Genomic DNA, 19065 nt, shown 5'->3' on the forward strand with positions numbered 1-19065 from the left:
GGCAACATATAAATGGCACATTTTAATCACCACGTACTTCCAATAGAGACAGCAGAATCTAAAAATCTGATCTATTGTGCTGATGTTAGATCTAAATCCTGCTTGGAACTTGGTCAGTATTGCATTTTCATCTAGCCAATTATTCACGCGTAAAAGAATATGGCGTGAATAAATTTTTTGTAGAATATCCATTAAACTTATTGGCCGATAATTGCAAGGATCCATCCTATCTCCCTTTTTAAAAATTAAAACAATTTCCGCTCCCTTCCAGCTCTCTGGGAATTCTAAAGTGCATGAGAATGCATTACATAAAAAATTAATATATGGTACCCATACAGCTAAATCATGCTTGTATAGGTCCCCGGGAATTTTATCCAAGCCTGGTGCTTTTCCTGATTTGATCTGGGTTATTGCCAGTTCTGTTTCACCTAGAGTAAAGGAGAGTTGGTCTGCCGAAAGTTCATAATTTGTTGCATGCATATCCAAACATGGGTCATCATACTTTTTGTATAAATTTGTAAAATGGGTAACCCAAGTTTGTTCATCTAGGAACACATCCTTGGCCACCCTGCCCACCTTATTTCCGTTTGCCACTAGCCTCCAAAAGGTAACATTGTCACGTGCCCTAGCTGCTTGCAGCAAATTGGCCCATCTGTCTTCCTCCCATGCCATCTTTGCGGCCCTTTGTACATATTTGTAATTGTTCCTCGCTTGTTTTACTTCAATAGGAGATTTAGCCTTAATTGCAATCAATAATTCCCTCTTTGATTCTCTACAGGATCTGTCGTACCAAGGTTTACTATGGGACAGATTCTGGGTCTTCTGTTGGGTTTTTTTGGGCATCTTGGTAACCAGTAATTTTAATTCTTTAAAAAAATTTTGGTGTAATGGCAGGAATGCAGTTGTTGTTGCATCTTCGCCCATTGACGCCAAATAAGGGCCAAACGTCCCAGCCAGAAGTGAATAAATTTCACTGAGGATATCATTACGGTCCAATATGAGTGGCCATTTCAGAGATCTTCTATTATTACTAATATGAATCTCAGAATTGGGATTCACCCCTTCCTCAGTTATGCTTTGTTCGACCGTATTATTAAAGAGTAAAGCCTCTAATGTTAAAATTAAGGGGAAATGATCGCTTTCAAATCGCTCCAGTACTTCAAAGTCCAGGAGATTTGGCCAGAGAGGGATAGAGACAATGACAAAATCTAAGTTACTTTTGTAAGTATTTCTAGAGAATGTTGGTTTCTTAGAGCTGTCAGATGGTAACCTTCCGTTGCAAGCCCTAAGAGAGTGTTCCGTACATAAACTCAACAATTGAAGACCCAAGGTTGAGCATTTAACTGATTTGACATTCTCTAAAGTTGGGATTTTGTTTGCTTGATCTTCTTCGATGAAGATTTCGCTAAGACCCTCAACTGGCTCAAAATTACAATTTAGATCTCCTGCCAAGATGACAAAATCATGGCTGTGATCCAGATTGCTCAGAAAGCAGTCTAATTTTGCAACAATTGGTGATTCTCCAGATAAAGGTAAGGGCCTGTTGTAAATGTTTACAAGGAACAAATTTTTCCCGTTGGATAGAATGACTTTTAGCACCAATATGTCTACAGAGTCCGTGGGCACCACCTCAATCTTTACCTTTAGATTTATTTTCACCCATATCAAAAGACCCCCTGATGCCCTTCCACTTCTAGAGGGAATCGCTTCAATCCCATAAGTCTTATAACCCACCCTATGAGGCACCTCGACTGCCCAAGTTTCCTGAAGGAAGCAGAAATCAAAAGATTCTATAAAATTTGACCACTCAGGATCCCTCAGATTTTTTACAACACCAGCTATATTCCAACAGATCATCTTTATCGACACAGTGAGATTTGATTGCCTTTCAGCAGCAGCCCCAGAGATCTCATCAAGATTGGGGAAAGGCACCGCTGAGGGCAACCAGGGCACTGCATCAACAGTTAAGGTATTCCCCGAGCTGGTCATGGCTAATACCTGTTCTGCCATAACATTTATATCTTCAGAACCATTCATATCAAGGAGTACAGTTTTGCCCAAACAGGGAAGCACATTAATATCAGATACATCAAGCTTAACTGTAGTGCCCACATCACCCACGAACATTTTCTTTGATCCCTCATCCCCCCCGAACAGATGGCATCAATCACAATCTTCTAGACCGCTAAAGATGTCAAACCTGTTGAAAGTTTCTAGGGGGGTGAAGGGTTGTAGGTGATCCATACTTCCATGCTGGGGATTATGAATTTTGGGCATTACATAGTTCCATACCCTAGGATCTAAGGTTTCCACCGGGTGTGGTGCTTGGTACGTGTTATTTATGTTCTGAAGTGATGAGGAGTGCAAAACATGATGGATACTAGCAGCGTCCTGGACGCTTGGATAATTATTTTGCTGTAAATGCTGTATACGCTGTGGAGGGCAGTGCTGAGGTGGGTGATATTGAGATGAAAACACCAAAGATCTAGGATAAAAATAGGTAAGTGGTTTGGGAATTATTGTATTATTAGAGACACCCAACTGCCAGTTCAAAATGAACTGGACTGCATTCGGGTCTCGAAAATTCACAACCACTATATCTCCTTCGATATCTTTGGGTTTGCCCCCTAGCCATTCTAGACGTCGAACATGGACGATATCCCCATTGATGTGGTTTACAATAGGCCTGTAAATGCTCAGCCAATGCATAATTTTGTTTTTTAATTGGGCAAAACCCTCCCGCTTGTTTGGACCAAGCACAGGCACCCCTGTTAAAATTACCACATAGGGTACAGCCTCTGGGGGAAGTTCGGGTAAGGGAGTCCTTCTAGGTTTACCCCAGGTATGTCTAGTTTCTCCCACCTCCCTCACTGGTTTTCTCAGAAGTGTTTTATTACTAGTGTTGTCAATAGTCTTATTTATGACACTTATAGCTGGTTGATCAACAATTTTAGTTTGAGAGGGCTTGGGAGGAGAATGATGATGGACCAGTGCTGTTACTGTTTTCCCCATGGGTTTTACGGAAGGTGCAGTCGTGGATGGAATTGTAGTACTGTTTGGGGTGTGTGTAGACACATGAACAGGGGTCGATGTTGGTTTTGTAGTGATATTCTGATGTTTTTTGCCTACATTTTTCCGACCAGGATCGATTACAACATCCTTACATCCTAATACATGTTCAATCTTACACTGCCTACTTTCTACTTCCATCAGCCTCTCAATGATACTTGCAGAGTATGATTTAATCAAACTCTCTATATCTAATAGGGTCACAGAACCATTGTTTACTATTGATACATTCGCAACATCATTAGTGTCCATACTATGCTCTTGGACTAGATGTGGGTTAGGCTGAGATAATGATAAAGGCGGTATAGTGCTCCCTTCTGATTCAACATGAGAATTATGTGATACCTTTGGGGCAGTGATTGCCTTTTTACCAAAGTCTCTGCAACTCAACTTTGGTTGCAGCAGGTCCCTCCTTCTTCGCTGTTTCTTAATAGGAGGTGGGCCATAGCGTTTCTCCTGGGGAATTGGTTTTACAGCCCTACTACGTGATGTAGTTACCAATAGCAAGTTATCCTCTTTTGGCGTACATTCACTAATGTCTTTAGAAGATGCAGTTGGCCTGGTCAATTCTAATGAAGTTGACACATTAGGTGTGAGCACAGCTACTTTTGGTTCCAAGGGGTCAGAGTCTAATAGATTAATCAATTCACCAGATGTTGTTTCGGTGACAATGTCAATCAACCCTATGACAGGGGATGTTGGCAAGAGAATAGACCCATTCTTCATATTTTCAATCGAGCGGCGACGATCCGCTCGCTTCTCTGCCAAAGTACTTTCCCTAGCAACGTCGGTTGTGGACTTAGAGAAGTACTTGTCTAAAGTGCCATTCAACAGTACTCCCGCTTTGTCAGACATGAGCTGTTCTGGTATAACTAGAGACATTTACGGGCGGATGGTGGTGCACGCAACCAAAATAGATCAATGTTATTAGCAAACAGTACCTGAGGGCAAAGAGCAATGCAATGCGCCCGGTCCGGTTTTCCTCGGTTCTCGGAGGGTCTCAGAGGGTCCGCCCTTAGTCCGGGCTTCGTCCCGGGATATGTCCCGCACACGCGTCCCGCTAACGCGTGAGTGCGCCAAATCCTAAACGTTCTCTGAAAAAGGTGGGCGGAGACACGGGAAGAGGCGGCAGGTGTGCTCGCTGGGTCACGCACAGCCTGCCGGACCTCGCAGTCCCGCTCTCCTTGGCAGCAGCTCTCCCACTCGCAGATTTCTAAGTCCAGTAGGGCTCCAAAACGGCCAGCAGCAACACGGGAACACAACCTCCTTAGCGAGCGGCACCCGCGAAGCGGGGGCCGCGAGGAGTTAAGGCGCACACAGGGCAGAGGGCGGAGACACGGGAAGAGGCGGCAGGTGTGCTCGCTGGGTCACGCACAGCCTGCCGGACCTCGCAGTCCCGCTCTCCTTGGCAGCAGCTCTCCCACTCGCAGATTTCTAAGTCCAGTAGGGCTCCAAAACGGCCAGCAGCAACACGGGAACACAACCTCCTTAGCGAGCGGCACCCGCGAAGCGGGGGCCGCGAGGAGTTAAGGCGCACACAGGGCAGAGGGCGGAGACACGGGAAGAGGCGGCAGGTGTGCTCGCTGGGTCACGCACAGCCTGCCGGACCTCGCAGTCCCGCTCTCCTTGGCAGCAGCTCTCCCACTCGCAGATTTCTAAGTCCAGTAGGGCTCCAAAACGGCCAGCAGCAACACGGGAACACAACCTCCTTAGCGAGCGGCACCCCTTACACAACCTCCTTAGCGAGCGGCACCCAAGTCTCCAGTCGTGCTGGGGCTGAACAGCTTGCACCGGCCAGTGGCCCTGGGAGGTATGTGGTGGGGCACCCCTTCCATAACCACGAAAGGGGCGAAAAGCAGACTTCAGAGGGCGGGTGGTGGAGAGGCCCAAGTACCTGGCCGTAGCTCGAAAGCCCTTAAAGCGCTCTAGCGAATTGTGTGCCTTGTCGCCGAAAAAGCGACGGCCATCAAAGGGCATGTTCACAAGAGTGGATTGGACATCCCCCGAAAAACCAGTCGACCTCAACCAGGCATAGCGTTGAAGGGTTACCAACGTGGAAATCATCCTGCCTAGTGAGTAGGCTGTATCCAGCCCACAGTGGATGGTAAACTTCGCTGCCGCTCTCCCCTGGGCGATTGCACCGGAGAGCACGGCCCGGGCCTACTACGGGCACTGGGGCAGCACCTGCACTACCGTATCCCACACAGAGTGGGTGTAACGGCCCAACAGACATGCAGTGTTTACCTACCGCAGTCCCAAGGTGGAGGAAGAAAGCATTTTCTTCCCAAGGTGGTCCAGCTTTTTGGATTCCCTATCGGGTGGTGCGTTAGGGAATGCGCCTTTGGACGTGGAGGCTTGGACTACCAAGCTCTCAGGGGTGGGGTGTTGGGAGAGGAAAGTGGGGTCGCCCGGGGCCGGGCGGTGGCGTCTGGCAATAATCCTGTCCACAGGAGCCCCTTGTAGGAGAGTAGGGTCTGCAATCCTATGATCACCCAGATTTTTTTGCTTTTGTTTCACTGGTTTACGACTTTCTCTGGCTGTGGGCCTGCTAATCAGACCCACAGCCTAGCTGTTCTCTCGCTAAATTGACATGTGTACCTTAGGTGCATTACCAATTGGAACTGGGCCACCTTATCAGACCCTGTAACTCAGGGCATCGGTGTACCCAGGGCCTACCAGGGGCTGCAGCATGTATTATGCCACCCCTGGATGGCAATCTAAATCTGACACAACTGGCTGCACGACAGCTGGGGCAAGGTGGCGTACTCGCCCTTTGCTTTAGATATAGTATACCTATATCTAACCCTAAAATGGACACCCGAATTCCTATCAGTCACTCCTATGGCAGGCCTTGACAATCCTGAAGGCAGAGTGCGTGGAATCATGTGAATTGGCGCTCTGGCATGAGCCCAGCCCGGTTGCAGCTTGCGGAACCAAGACCCAATGGCTGTTCCATGATAACGCGTACCATATAGCTAACTTCGGTATCGCGTTATCAAGACAAGTCGAGTAAGGTGTCATATGAATCGGGATACTGACCCCTCACCAATGCTGGCGACGGGGTTAGCATTCCACCCTTCTAGAGGGACACGACATGTACGTAACTGTGAACCCCGGTTAAAGTTAACTGAAGCCTCAGCTCCACAAAATGGATACTGCCACCACAGACACGAGTCTGACCTCCTGCTGCTGGGAGTCCTTCCAGCGAGGAGAGCTTGGACAAAGGGTTTCCTGTCCGGGGCGGTGCTCGCACCATCCCAGACAGGGTTTTGTGTATCCTGGGTAGGCCGGGCTTTACAGGAAGGTGACTGCGGAGTGGCACCCCGGTGCTCACTACGCATCTGCCAGCTAGAACCAGTTCCAGGGGCACCCCAGCCCTTGACCTGGGGAGAGTCCGGCATGGGAGAGGGGTGTAACCACCCCCCTTCGTGGTCCCACCCCTAGGGCAGGACCTAGTCACGTACCCACCCCTTTCTTAGGATGAAGGCAGGAGCGGGGACCCGTCCAAATTAGATCATCTTTGAATCAAGAATACTTTCTACGAAAGGAACTCTCGACTTCTTCTCAAGATTTCTCCCTTGTGGCTAAGGAATAGTCACCCTCCATCCGCAGGCACCATCTAAGAACTCTGCGGTTTGCTGCGCGTCCTTCCTCAGGAATCCGACTGCCCAGCTCGACGAGAACCGGCTTCCCTGGCACCTCTGACCTCTACCCACATCGTCAGCTCAGCTGAGATCTGTGGGTGCGACGAGACCTGAGGGACCGGCCATCATCAGAACCTGCACGACTTCTAAACCAGCACGACCGCCGAGGGATCCACTGGTGAGTGCTTTGGGGTCCGAGAAGCCCCGACCCTGAGCAGCTCCAGCACCGAAGTTCAGCCTCCCTGCATCTCCACGATCTGCGTGGGGCCCTTCTGCTCTTTGCTGCTCGTCCCGTTGTCTGGCTACTAGCCGCTGGCTTGTGGCCTTCTCGACGACGCCCGACAACCAACGCTGCTGGTCTGGTTGCTCCAGACTGGCCTTTGCTCCCTTCTGAGAGAGGAGCACCCCGGACCCTCCTGGTCCACTCAAGACGCCATTTTAGGTCCACCACGTGGCCCTGAATTTGCCAAGGCTTGTTGCCCCAATCCTGGGCCCAGCGACGCCGACAGCATCAATCTTCGTGGGACAGCTCGCACCTCCATCCTGGTCGACGACAACGCCTTCTGGTCCGTGAGACTGCAAAGCCTAGCGTCGCCCACTCACCTAGTCGAGGTGACGATCATCCGGTGCCCTCCTGGTACCCTCTGACTACTGGCTAGTAGTTACTAACTTGGTCCCCTCTGCTTTCAGGTATCATCCATCTCTGATCCAGGCTTGGATCTCTACGAACTATCTCCACTGGCCGCCGGCCAGCAACTCCTTCCTTCCGGCTCCTGGTTCGTCAGCGAGGACTTCCGACGTCTGTAAAGACTTGTGCAGCCGCAGCCCCTGGGCTAGATAACTTCGGCATTTCGGTGCCCGCATAGCCTCATTATCTAAGGATCCCGAGTCCCTATCGCTTCCGACTTACCTTATCGGGTTCGCCCGAGAACACTAAACTTTCCGTGCCCTCGGGCATTTGTGTAGATTGTGCACTTGAAGTATTTTCCTAAGAGTTTTGTTGTGTGCTTAGTACCCTGTCCTCATAAAGAGTACAGGGCTGTTGTGATTCTAATAAATACATTGTTTATTTTCATAACACTTGTGTGGTGTCCTTTCACTTGGTGTTCAAGGGGTATGTGATGGTATAACAGCTGGCTTAGCACTCCCTCTAGAGTTTTGCCCGAAGACTGCTCGTATCCACGCTACTAGGATAGCTGGTCTAAGGTTGACTTACAACCAATCACCATAAGGGTCGTTTGGACTGATGCATAGTGATCACTAGAATAGTGAACACTGCAAATCAGGCCAACTTCTCACACCCCTGTGTTGGGTCTGGACCAGTTGCCCAAAAGGACGTCCGTGAGGGCTTAATTAAACAGCAGCAGGGGCTCCTAAGAGCTCGCTGTCGGTTGAAGCACCTCTGTCAGGTGGTTAGTCCTGACAGCCACCGCAGGTAGCTCGAGATGGAGAGCCTCGGCCGCCCAACGCAACACCACTGCATAGGACGCTCCCTCCTCCGTAGCCAAGGTAGGAAGAGACAACATGCCAAGGTCGGGGGAGCTATCCAGACCACTGGCTCCCCCCAGTTCCTCTCACCAGTCCAGTTCATAACCTAGTTGGTCGGTTAAAGGGTCCCCAGACCCCTCCCAGACCTACTCACCCTCCTCTGGCTGCCAAATCTGGTCTCAAAGAGCCAGGGTAGAACAGGGGCACAAAAGTACCCGTCGGTGCAGGATCCGTCGTTGGTCGACGCCAGTCCAGCTCCATGTCTACCTCGAGGTGGAGGCCGGGGTCGACATCGGCTGGGGACACAGCCGACACCAGTTGCGGACGTGGTGCCGGTGGAGTCGGCACCAGTGGAGGTGTTACGAGGTCGACTGGCACCGATCCCGATCCAGGCCTGGATCCAAGGGGGCTCTGCCGTGCCAAGGCCGGAGCCGCCGGCATAGAAGGCCCAGGGCCCCCAGGTGAGTTCGCGGGGCCCGTAGGCGCGGAGTCGAGCTGACCAAAGATGGCACGCATCGCTTCGTAGAAAGCTGAAAGCTGAGCAGAGGTTGCTCCGGGTCCCAGGAAGGGAGGAAAGCCCGGAACAGACCCTAAGAGCCCCGGTTGCGGAGCTGCGGGAGGGGCACAACCCGCATCCCCGTCACATGGGCCGGGGAGAAGTCGAAGAGCGACGGTGCTTCTTCGACTTCTTATTGTGCTTCAACTTACCTGACCCGAGTGCGAAGACTTAGAGGAAGAATGGTGGTGGCTCCGCGACCGGTCCCTCAACCTTCTACGTGACCGGGACCTCGAATGGCGCGGAGCCAACTGCCGGGCCTCCAGTAGCTTTCGCAAAGACTCTGGGGACATGGTCCGACGCAAAGTCGAACAACGCCACCTTCCGACGCGTAGGGGTACTGCTGACGAAAAAACTTTCCGAATGCAGTCTGACACCTGGGATAATTCTAAGGTAAGGAATCTATAACTAACTGTTTCTTTCAGATAGGCTTCTTCAAGGAGGAACTAAAGCAGCTTTCCATGTGGTGTCGGAAAGAAAGAAGGAGGGTTTGTTGGCGTCTCCCTTGTGAGAACCCACAGAATTTTCTGAGAGGCCTAATATCTTTTACAGGTAACTCTAGACCTAATGAGCAACCTGTGGCCTTTCGCTCCTTAAATCTTTCTAGGACTGAATCTGCTTTGTCTCTGAAGACACTCCCGCAAGGGAATTGCGCTGGCCCCTCCCTAGCTGCCGCACGAGGTGCACAGGCTTGTTTTTTCTTTTCCTCCCCACGTTCATCCTCTATTCCCTCTCTCCCATGTCTCCCCACATTCTGCTTTATACCGCCCCTCCTGCATTATTCATTCGCTTAGAACCCTGACAGTCAGAGCGGAGAGGCGGATGCACAGCTGGAATCTGATTACACTAACTCCAGCTCTTGGCCGCTTGCCTCCAGAGCGCCTGGATCCCGAAAGCCAATGAACTGGTAGAATTGGGCGAACCCCCTGCTTCATTGGCTGGGCTTTACCGGGGCTATTCAGACTAATCTGGGGCAGCGCAAGCGGCTGATTGAATGCCGAAGGAGGGCGCGTGGATAAACAAGGCGCATGCGCGCTATCTGCAGCCAGCTATTCGGACAGTTAAGCTAGGAGGCAGGTGTTATTATCAGTAGGTGAGTTGGGGCACTGAGACCCGCCCCATGTCCTGTTCTCAAAGCAGGTGCTGCTACTGAGCTACCGAAATACCCGACAACGCTCACTGGACTGGATGCGAGGCACCATGACAACACTGCACTATCAGCCACCCTTGTCCATCAGTGCACCACCATGTAAGGCTTGCAGCCGTGCGGGTGCTGATCTGCGCCATCCAAGCGAAAAATGTGCTTAGGCCCAAATGGGCCCAGAAAACAAGCTCGAAACCAGCTGGGCTTGCCCCTCGGCTGAGAACCTGCGGGCGCCTTTGCCTCACCTGAAATTGATTTCCACGCTCCAGTGGCCCCCCAGTGACCCATGCAGGCACCCGTACTCCTTCACATGGCTGCCTAGCAACTCAGGCAGTGCTGTGCTCGGAGTCAGGCTGCCTGTCAGGTGTGGGAGCGGTCCTCGGTTTGGTGAGATTGATTGTAAGAGTTATACTTGAGAAGGCATTTGTCCCACACGGACGTGTCATCAGTATCACGGGGAAGCCTGTCGTGAAGCATTTAAGGAGGATGTGGTCAGGCGGAGAGGGTCTCGGCCTCCCTACACAGGTGGCGCTGCTACGAAGACCTCCAAGCAGGGCACAAGTCCTATAAAAATAGGTGGCATTCTTTTATTTCCCCCCGCCTTAGGAGATAGAGGGTTTTCTCCTTTAGGATCATGTCTGGTACTTGTGCCTGTTGAGTTGGGGGTTTAGAATGTTTGGGGGGCCAGACAGTGTTCAGTCGTGGGTGCAGCTTCAGGAGGTGTTTGGGGTGTTACATCCCCTAATAAATGCATTTTCAGATTAATAGTTGGGTAAAGGACTTTCAGTCGGGTATGGTGAGGTATCTGTTGGATTTCACCTGTTTTTTTTTTCATTCACTCACTGACAAAGACACACAGACACACACGCACAGACACACTCTCTCTCATCTGTTTTGAAAGCCCTAAAAATGTTGATTATTTTACAGAATATTGTGTTTCTCTCACTTAGTGCTTCTACCAATCCACATTCTTCTTTTTACATGCCTCTTAAGCCCTAATTATGCACCCCTGCTTGTCGTATAATGTCTTTTAGCTTTACATACCAATGTGATTGTCGGGAAATCTGAAGCTCGCCCCCCCATTGCCTTCCTGTCTCAGCTCAGTGCATGCATCCCTATCTCTGCTCAGTGCATGCATCCCTATCTCAGGCGCATGCATCCCTGTCTCAGCTCCATGCATGCTTCCCTGTCTCATCTCGGTGCATTCACCCCTGTCTAAGCTCGGTGTATGCATTCCTGTCTCTGCTCGGTTCATACATCCCTGTCTCAGCTCGGTGCAAGCATTCATGTCTCACCATTCTAGGAACATTCTAGGAACAAGCATTGGCATAGCCAATAGGTCTTTGGGAACTTATAAGTGTTAAGCCATGCAACAGTTGATGATTTTGCACCAAGGATATTGTGCTGCATAACTAAATACTTATAAGGTCCCAAAAGCGAGACCTATTGGCTATGCCAATGCTTGTTCTGTTTGGTTCTGAGGAAGCCACAGGATTGTTGGAGCCAGTAGTTGCAGCAGTGGAATTAGTGGTGGCACCAGCGGAGGAATAAGTGGCAAGGGTTCAGGCACTAGTAAGACTACAGCTGGTGCAAAAAGAGTTCCTAATGGAATAATGGGTACACACAGCACCTGGGAAAGACCTGCAGGCAGGATCCATAGTGGAACCCCAAATGGTTGCATGAAGCCTAACAGCACTCTATGGTGGACAACTGCACACAGCAAGATATCCAGCATAGTTTGGAGGAGGGCTGAATCAGCCCCCTAGCGTTGAGAACTCAGAGTACCCTGGCTCTGAAAGGGCATTGAGAGAGGTGGGATTGGAAGAGTCCTTGGAACTGGTGTCACCAGCAACGGTGGAGGAGGTTCCTGAGGCAGTAAGCCAACTAGCTGTAGCTCCAGTTCCGAAAATGACTCTGCCGAAGTAGCGGAAGGTTAAGGAGATTTACCCGTAGACTTCGGGCGAAGTCAAGGTCAGTACCTGCATGTTCTCTTCTTATTTTACTTCCTCTTTAACCTTTTGAGGACTTGAAGGATGGCAAAGAATTGTAAGACTGATCCTGGAGCGTGAACAACGTCAAGTCTGATGGTCAGCGTTGTGTGGACCATAAAGAGTTAGGTTTTGCACTCTTATGGGCCTTTGGATTCATACTGCAACACTGGTTGCAGGGCCTTGAATTATGTCTTGATCCTAGGCACCAGACACACCTCATGTTGAACAGCGAATGGCATCTACCCGTCGCAGTTGCAATAGGCATGCACCCGGAGTTTGCAGGGGGTAACATCCCTAAAACACTAATCTTGAAGAAAGTTAGTCAAAAGAAAATCTCGGAATCATCAAAGTGTCAAGAAACAAGGAGAGAAGCTTTGCGTCAAAGAGTGCGGAAAAAACGATGTCAGTGCACCAGCATGGGCGCTATTTGCTCCAGTGAGGTCACTGTGACTTTGCTTTTGCCCTGGAGATTGAGCCAGCGCCCATTGAGGCAGGGCCGGCCCAAGGCATGTGCAAACTGTGCACCTGCACAGGGCCGCCAAACCCGAGGGGCCGCCACGACGACCGACCGAGCCGAGGATCGGATTCGGATCTATCACTGGCGGCCCCCTGGCAGGATTTCCAAACTCCAAAATAACTATAATCACTGGCGGCCCCCAAGCCTCTTTCATAAATTAAATGATGCACGGCCTCCTCTTGAATTAAATGGTGTGCCCCGCCCCCAGTGCCAGAGTATTTCGTCAGAAAAGGTGATTGATTCCTGGCGCCCGCGCCGCTGACGTCACATCCTGCTTCCGTTTGTTTGAGGCTGGCTAGAGCTATTTGCGCAAAAGTATGGCGCTCGCAGCAGAGCTGCCTGCTTGCACCGTCCCGCCGCATCCTGTTCAGCTATCAGAAGAGCTGCAATTAAAATCAAGCAGCCACCCTCCCCCTTGCCCCTCTCGTGCCACGGAAAACTAATTTGCAGAGAGACCGTCCTCGCCACAGAGAGGCCAGTAATCTTCATTCCTCAATCGCCTGAACAAGTTGGTTCTACTACCCGATTCATGCCATGTCTGTTCCAGTGTGAAAGACAATGATCTGTCTCCTAGGCTTAAAGACAATGAGGTAACGTGTGTTAATTTTTTTTCAGTGTAATAGGGTTGATTTACACTTATTGGGGCATCTGCAATGTCCTTAAAACGTTAATAGTAGAGAAACACGTTAGAAAAGAGTGATCAGTGGTCCATTGCAGGTCTCAGGTTTGTTCCCCTCGCTCACTGCTGAAAATATAGTGTTAAGAGGCGTGCTTTTCTGAATTGACTTGGAATGAAATGCGATCCAGACCGTGGACATTTAAAAATATTTTATTTCAGCAATACTGAAAGCGGGAACGGGATTACCTGTATTTACTGGCAGCCAGGTGCTTTTCGAACAGATTAAAAGTACTAAGGCTGCTGGCGTCAGATATATGTAAATACAGCTGCATATTAATTTCAAATAAATGTGTGCCTAGGGGTAATTATAAAGCGCTCTGATACCACATAGGGTCTTGTTCGCGCTATACAAAATGGCAAAGTAAAATAAAAGTATACTTGGAGACTGAACCTCACAATGCTAAACTTAAGCACTACGAGGCCTGTTTCGCTAGATAGCCAGAGGCCTGCTGAGCAGCAAAAGCCTTAAACTGGAGCGAACAGTAGGAGACAGGGGTCTTGGGCACACAGAGTCAGAGCCATGGGTCTGGATGATAAATTTGAGGGGTGCTGCACAGAGTTTGGGGCCTGGGCGCACTGTATGCAGTCTGAAGCTTGCTGTACACAGACATCCTGTCGCATGTAGGCAGAGTCTGAGAGATGCGGCCTGAGCCGTGATCTCTAAGGTCTGCTGCACCCAGTTATACAGTACACACAGACGCAAGCCTCCTGCACCCATACATCACAGCACACAGTTCACTGTGCACACAGACGCAAGCCTCCTGCATGCACAGAGCAACATGCACATCTACACGGTGCACACAAACGCAAGCCTCTTGCACCCATACAGCATAGCGCACAGTTCACTGTGCACACAGACGCAAGCCTCCTGCATGCACATAGCACCGTGCACAGCTAGAGTGTGTACACAGACGCAAGCCTCCTGCACCCATAAACCATAGCGCACAGATACACTGTGCACACAGACGCTAGCCTACTGCATCTATACAGTATACTGCAGAGCTACACTGGGCACACAGTTGCAAGCCTCCTGCATGCACATAGCATTGTGCACAGCTACACTGTGCACACAGATGCAAGCCACCTTCACGCAAACAGCCTCACACAGCTGTACACTCTATGGTTCCCACTGCTACACACAGAATTAACCTGCAGTCTATTATACATAGAAAGTAAGGCCTGCAGCCAAAAGGGGTAGTGCAATAAATGCTGGACGGTTTGAGGCCTTCTGCTCATGGGGCCAAGACCTGATGCGTGCAGTGCTCCGAGTCATACAGAGATCCGAGGGCACACCAAACTCAGCAGTCATTAGTCTGTCTGCAAAGTTGTGCCACTCATTTAATTTACTTTATTAGGAGCGCGAAGATTCTGATATTTGTTTCCCTTGCCTTCATTGCGTGATTTTGCTTGCGAGAAAGTGTCACTCATAGTTGTTGAATGTCACTCATAATTACACTGAAATTATAAAAATGTCACACACGGCAATCTGAAATCTTGGCAGCTCAACAGATGTTTCCTTGTCTGTGCGTCTTCAGGGTGGGGCATAGGGTGGGACTGGTGACCAATGCCATACAGTCATGCGCATTGTGCAGCAGCACAATTAAAAGTGCACGTGAGGAGTGAGGTGAGGCATCCCAGAACCCAGCCAGACTACTGAGAAAGGTCGTCACCGTGCCGCGCCCCAGCCATAATTTAATTATTACTAGCCCCTGCCTTTGTCCTCTTCTGCTGCCCGCTTTCGCCTGCCACTGAAGCTGTAGGCCAGGCCTCAGGTGAGTCTGTCCGAGCCCGATCAGGAGTGGTCCGTGGTGCAGAGAAGCCTCAGTGGGTGGGTGGGTAGGGTGGTAATTAAACCATCCGCAGCTTCTTCCTCCTGAGCCCCTGCACGCCTATTCTTTCTACCCCTTTAAATCCCTATCTCCTTAAACCCTTTATCCCTGTAGCCCCTCTCGCTTTAAACATTTTTTCACCCCCCTTAATTCCTCCATTCCCTGGGTAGTCTCTGCATCCCCACCTTCACCTCTTACAATGATGGCCTTAGATCAGGGTGTAACACACTGTTGCCACATACCTAGGAAGTAGATACTTTGGTGGTGAATGAGGAGGAGGTGGGGTGTGTGCAGTGCAAGTCCTCACTTGTACAGTACCTCCGAACAACTAAACTAGAACTTGGAGTTTTAGTCCTCCAGGAACTGAAGAACGCTCCCACTGCACCCGTGCCTCTCCCCTTCTCCCCCACCATGGATGCCAAAGCAAAGTGCTAAACACTCATGTATTGAGGGAGGTACAGGGCGCTCCCACAGGGACAAACACATTGGGGCGATCACCCAGAGCTTCGGATATGGTCAGGGGTCACATAGAGAAACAAGCGCTCCCACAAAACCCTAAAAGGTCTTCGAAACACCCTGCCTTCAGATTAGTTGGATCAGCCCATAACCTGAACTCCCCTGGTGGTTTCTCTCACCAGGTATCTAGGCCACTCCGTATGCGAATCCCTGCGGGGTCCTTACCACTAGGGGGGCTACCCGCGAGGAGAACGGGGAATCCTCACATTGGCAGCCAGTGCAGGCATGTGTATCATGATGAAGGAAGCTGCCTTCTGTGCCTTCTTAAGATGGCGGATCTAGGGAATGGGCTACCTGTTATGCCTACTTCTAGGATACCAGTGCCGGTGTTGCCGGGAGTTATTGCAACCACCCCAGAGAAGGGCACCGTGTTGACCTAGTGCTTTGCCCACCACCAGATTTGGAGCAGTTCTTAATTTGCATAAAAAATAAATGCCAAGGCTGTCATCAGGTGGACACTGCACATTGCCCCTGCCAACTGCAGCCAGTGATAGTGACAGCACAAGTACTAACATTCACACTCTTACAAGAGTGACAGTTTGGACTGTTTCAGGCCCCAAAACAATAAGAATTTCTTGGGTGGCAGGAAATATTCGATTTTAATGTATATTGAGTTAATAATCAACTGTTGCTAGGGTCATCTCTAAATTAGCCAGACAGTATGGTATTTCTGAGCTACGTGCTATATAAGCTCAACCCAGTGAGCGCTATTACATGTCGGCGTGTGGTGTACATTATTGAAAATTGTTTTTGGGTGCTACAGTGCACCACAACAGTCAGCTGTATGCTCGGTGAGGTGCACATTCAACATACATTTGTAAACTGCTTACAGAGGCTTAGTTTTTTTCTTCTTCCAGTACCCCCTGGGCCCCCACTCTGCCTATTCCTTGCATTTGAAATTTAAATTTAATACTGTAGTGTGAGAATGCTTTTCATGAAAAGGAATATAAAGTAGGCTTGCTAAAAGAAAAATGTCAGCTATGTGTTTAAAGAGCCTGGAATGACCTCGTCTTGGCACTAAATAGGGTTATAAATAAAAAAGTATGTATTCATTTGTAATGTGACTTTTGTGTCTTTGTTCCCTTTAATTATCAGTCATGGATCTAATCATTCAGACAGCCCTAGAACACAATTAAAGTGCATTCTATTTATATTTGCTGTTCGGAGTACGCATCGATAAGTGCTCAAAATACGGCTTTAGGTGACGGCTTATTTTTGTAGGTGGGGCAAAGTAGTAGGTGGTGCGTCGGGCACTGGGGGGCCCCCTCATTGTGCTTTGCAGGGGGGCCCCCTCACGTTTCGTTACGCCACTGGCTTTATTAATGTCTATTCCGACCTCGCTCCAGCCTGTCTCTGGCTGGCTCACTTTGTACATCTCAGCCCCTCCCTTTGCCTTCAAACGTCTTCGTGTTCCGCTGCTCCCTGTATGGCTGAGCGTTTCACCTTCTAAACCCTGGCTCTTCCGGGGGCCTCCACCTACGCTCCCTGCACAGGGCCACCATGAGCCTAGAGCCGGCCCTGATTGAGGTATCTGAAAGTAGAAGTATCCATCAGAAATCAGATTAATGATAACGAAGCTTCGATTTCATCAACTCAAATTTCGAAAATTTATAGGGGGAAAGATACACAATACTACAGGCAATGTTGTATAAGTAATTTAGATTTGAATGATATTAAGAATGTCTTTTTTGTGTATCGACTTGTTAGCAATAATAAAGAGGCTACCACATACAATATTCACGCAATAGAAAATTCAAAAGATTTGGGATGGCATCCTGTTTACGTGTATACAGATTATTCTTAGTCAATTCAATAAGAATAATGAACGCTTCCTCATACCACATAAATAAGAGTGATGTACTATCAAAATAACCTGAGCATGTCAAAGAAAAATTATGGAATCCCTGCACTTTGCTGTAAAAGTTCGAGGTAGCCATTTATAAAAATATTTGGCTTACGATTTTGATTGATGCGAATCGGATATGTTCTAGATTTTGACATTGAACTTGTATCCTACATTGCAAATATGTAATGATTCTTTCAAGATAAATCTGTAATTTGCGACTCAAATGCAACATATCAAATTAACATTACATACAATGATGCATGATTGATGATGTGTATGAACAGCATTTTACAATATTATATCTGTTTTCATGCCATGCCAACGACTAATTTATGTGTATTCACATTATGTACCTTCTAATAAGGAATACAAATTAAACAGAATTGAATTTCATTTACTAAACACGTTCTTTGCCTTTGCATTCTCTGTTATGATTTTATGGGTCTTCGACTAATGATTTTGCATTGCATTTCTGTTGCTGGTCCTTCTCAATTATTTTTACCTTTAGATTATATATTTATTGAAACTTTTTGGTTATTTTAAATCTTATACAAAGTCTCATAACTCTTTCTGGCTAAGGGATTCCTAATGAGTGTATAAAATACAGGCATAGTGGTGCCCCTTGTTTATACCCTATGAAAATTTAAGCATCAGGTGCGAAAGGAAGTATAATTAACGAAACAAGCATTCTTGAGATGGACTTCATCAACACAGGCAATGCCATTAAAAATGCTAATTCCTTCAAAAGGATTTTTCAGTTTCCATTTGTGAAGTGTGTATTTGGTAATACTGGAAAAGAGGGAAAAAGACTTCTTTATTTCTCAATTCATGAAAACTAAACAGTGTCCTTTCTGGCAAACTCTCAAGAATGTATATACATCACCGAGGAGAATCACAGAGTCATTTTTGGCTTTCCAGGAGTGAGACACAGAAGCTCGAATGAAGAGGGGTGAAGAAGAGAGATATGCTCCCCTACGTTCGGGCTAAGAGCTCATGTAATGCTAAAATACATACTCAGGTGGGGGGTATATTGCAGCATGGTTAAAGACATTTATTTGCTTTGAAAATAAAAATAACTTAAAAAAGAATGAATACACATAATAGTTCAAACTAATTTCACAACGCTGATGAAAGCACTCCAGCAATCCTATAAAGACAGTATTATTCAACATCTCAAAGGGATGCATACTCTACAGAAAACAATTAAGACTTAGAAATCTAATTGGTTGCTGTTCCCAATTATTTTGCATATGGGGCTTGTCTGTTTATAAATGTATATACACATTTAATGGACCCTGGACATCTACATGCTAATCGTTAAAAATACAGCACATAATATCACATTGCAAATTGCAAGAAATTTAACACAATATGATATAATAAAATAATTAATTCTCACTTACCCTTTGTGCATTGACAAACAGCTTGTGAATGATACTACCAGCAGGACCCCGCCCTGCTCCTACTACTAAAACTTCTGGTTGGTCCAGGAGACAGCTCACAAACCTACCATCAAGAGTTAACAGAAAAGAGGGAAACATTAGCAGTAGTTTTGTAGGTTTAGCACACTAACAGATAATTTAAATTCCCAAAACCATTTTTCATTTTTATAACTATTTTTTTTATTCAAGAAAATACACAATGACAGCTGTGGTAGGGTTCTATGTCGACCATATAGGACTCCTAGGTAACTTCAGTTAAAGAGATTAGCAATTACCTGTGATAGAAGTCTTATAAAAGATATTGGCAGAATATGAGGGAAACATCTTTAAGGTAAAACACATTT

At 48.1% G+C, this 19065-nt stretch overlaps 1 protein-coding gene across 1 annotated transcript in view; it reads right to left on the bottom strand.

Annotated features, from left to right (window-relative positions):
* The window catches only part of RAB3GAP1 (RAB3 GTPase activating protein catalytic subunit 1), a 465696-nt gene that overhangs the window by 33984 nt on the left and 412647 nt on the right, over positions 1–19065 (bottom strand). Inside the window, exon 23 of the mRNA XM_086954315.1 lies at positions 18683–18785. Coding sequence (XP_086810441.1) covers positions 18683–18785 — 103 coding nt within the window. The remainder of the gene's footprint in view (positions 1–18682; positions 18786–19065) is intronic.

The sequence above is a fragment of the Lissotriton vulgaris genome, chromosome 2_1, assembly GCF_964263255.1.
Source record: "Lissotriton vulgaris chromosome 2_1, aLisVul1.2, whole genome shotgun sequence".
In the NCBI taxonomy this organism is placed as follows: Eukaryota; Metazoa; Chordata; class Amphibia; order Caudata; family Salamandridae; genus Lissotriton; species Lissotriton vulgaris.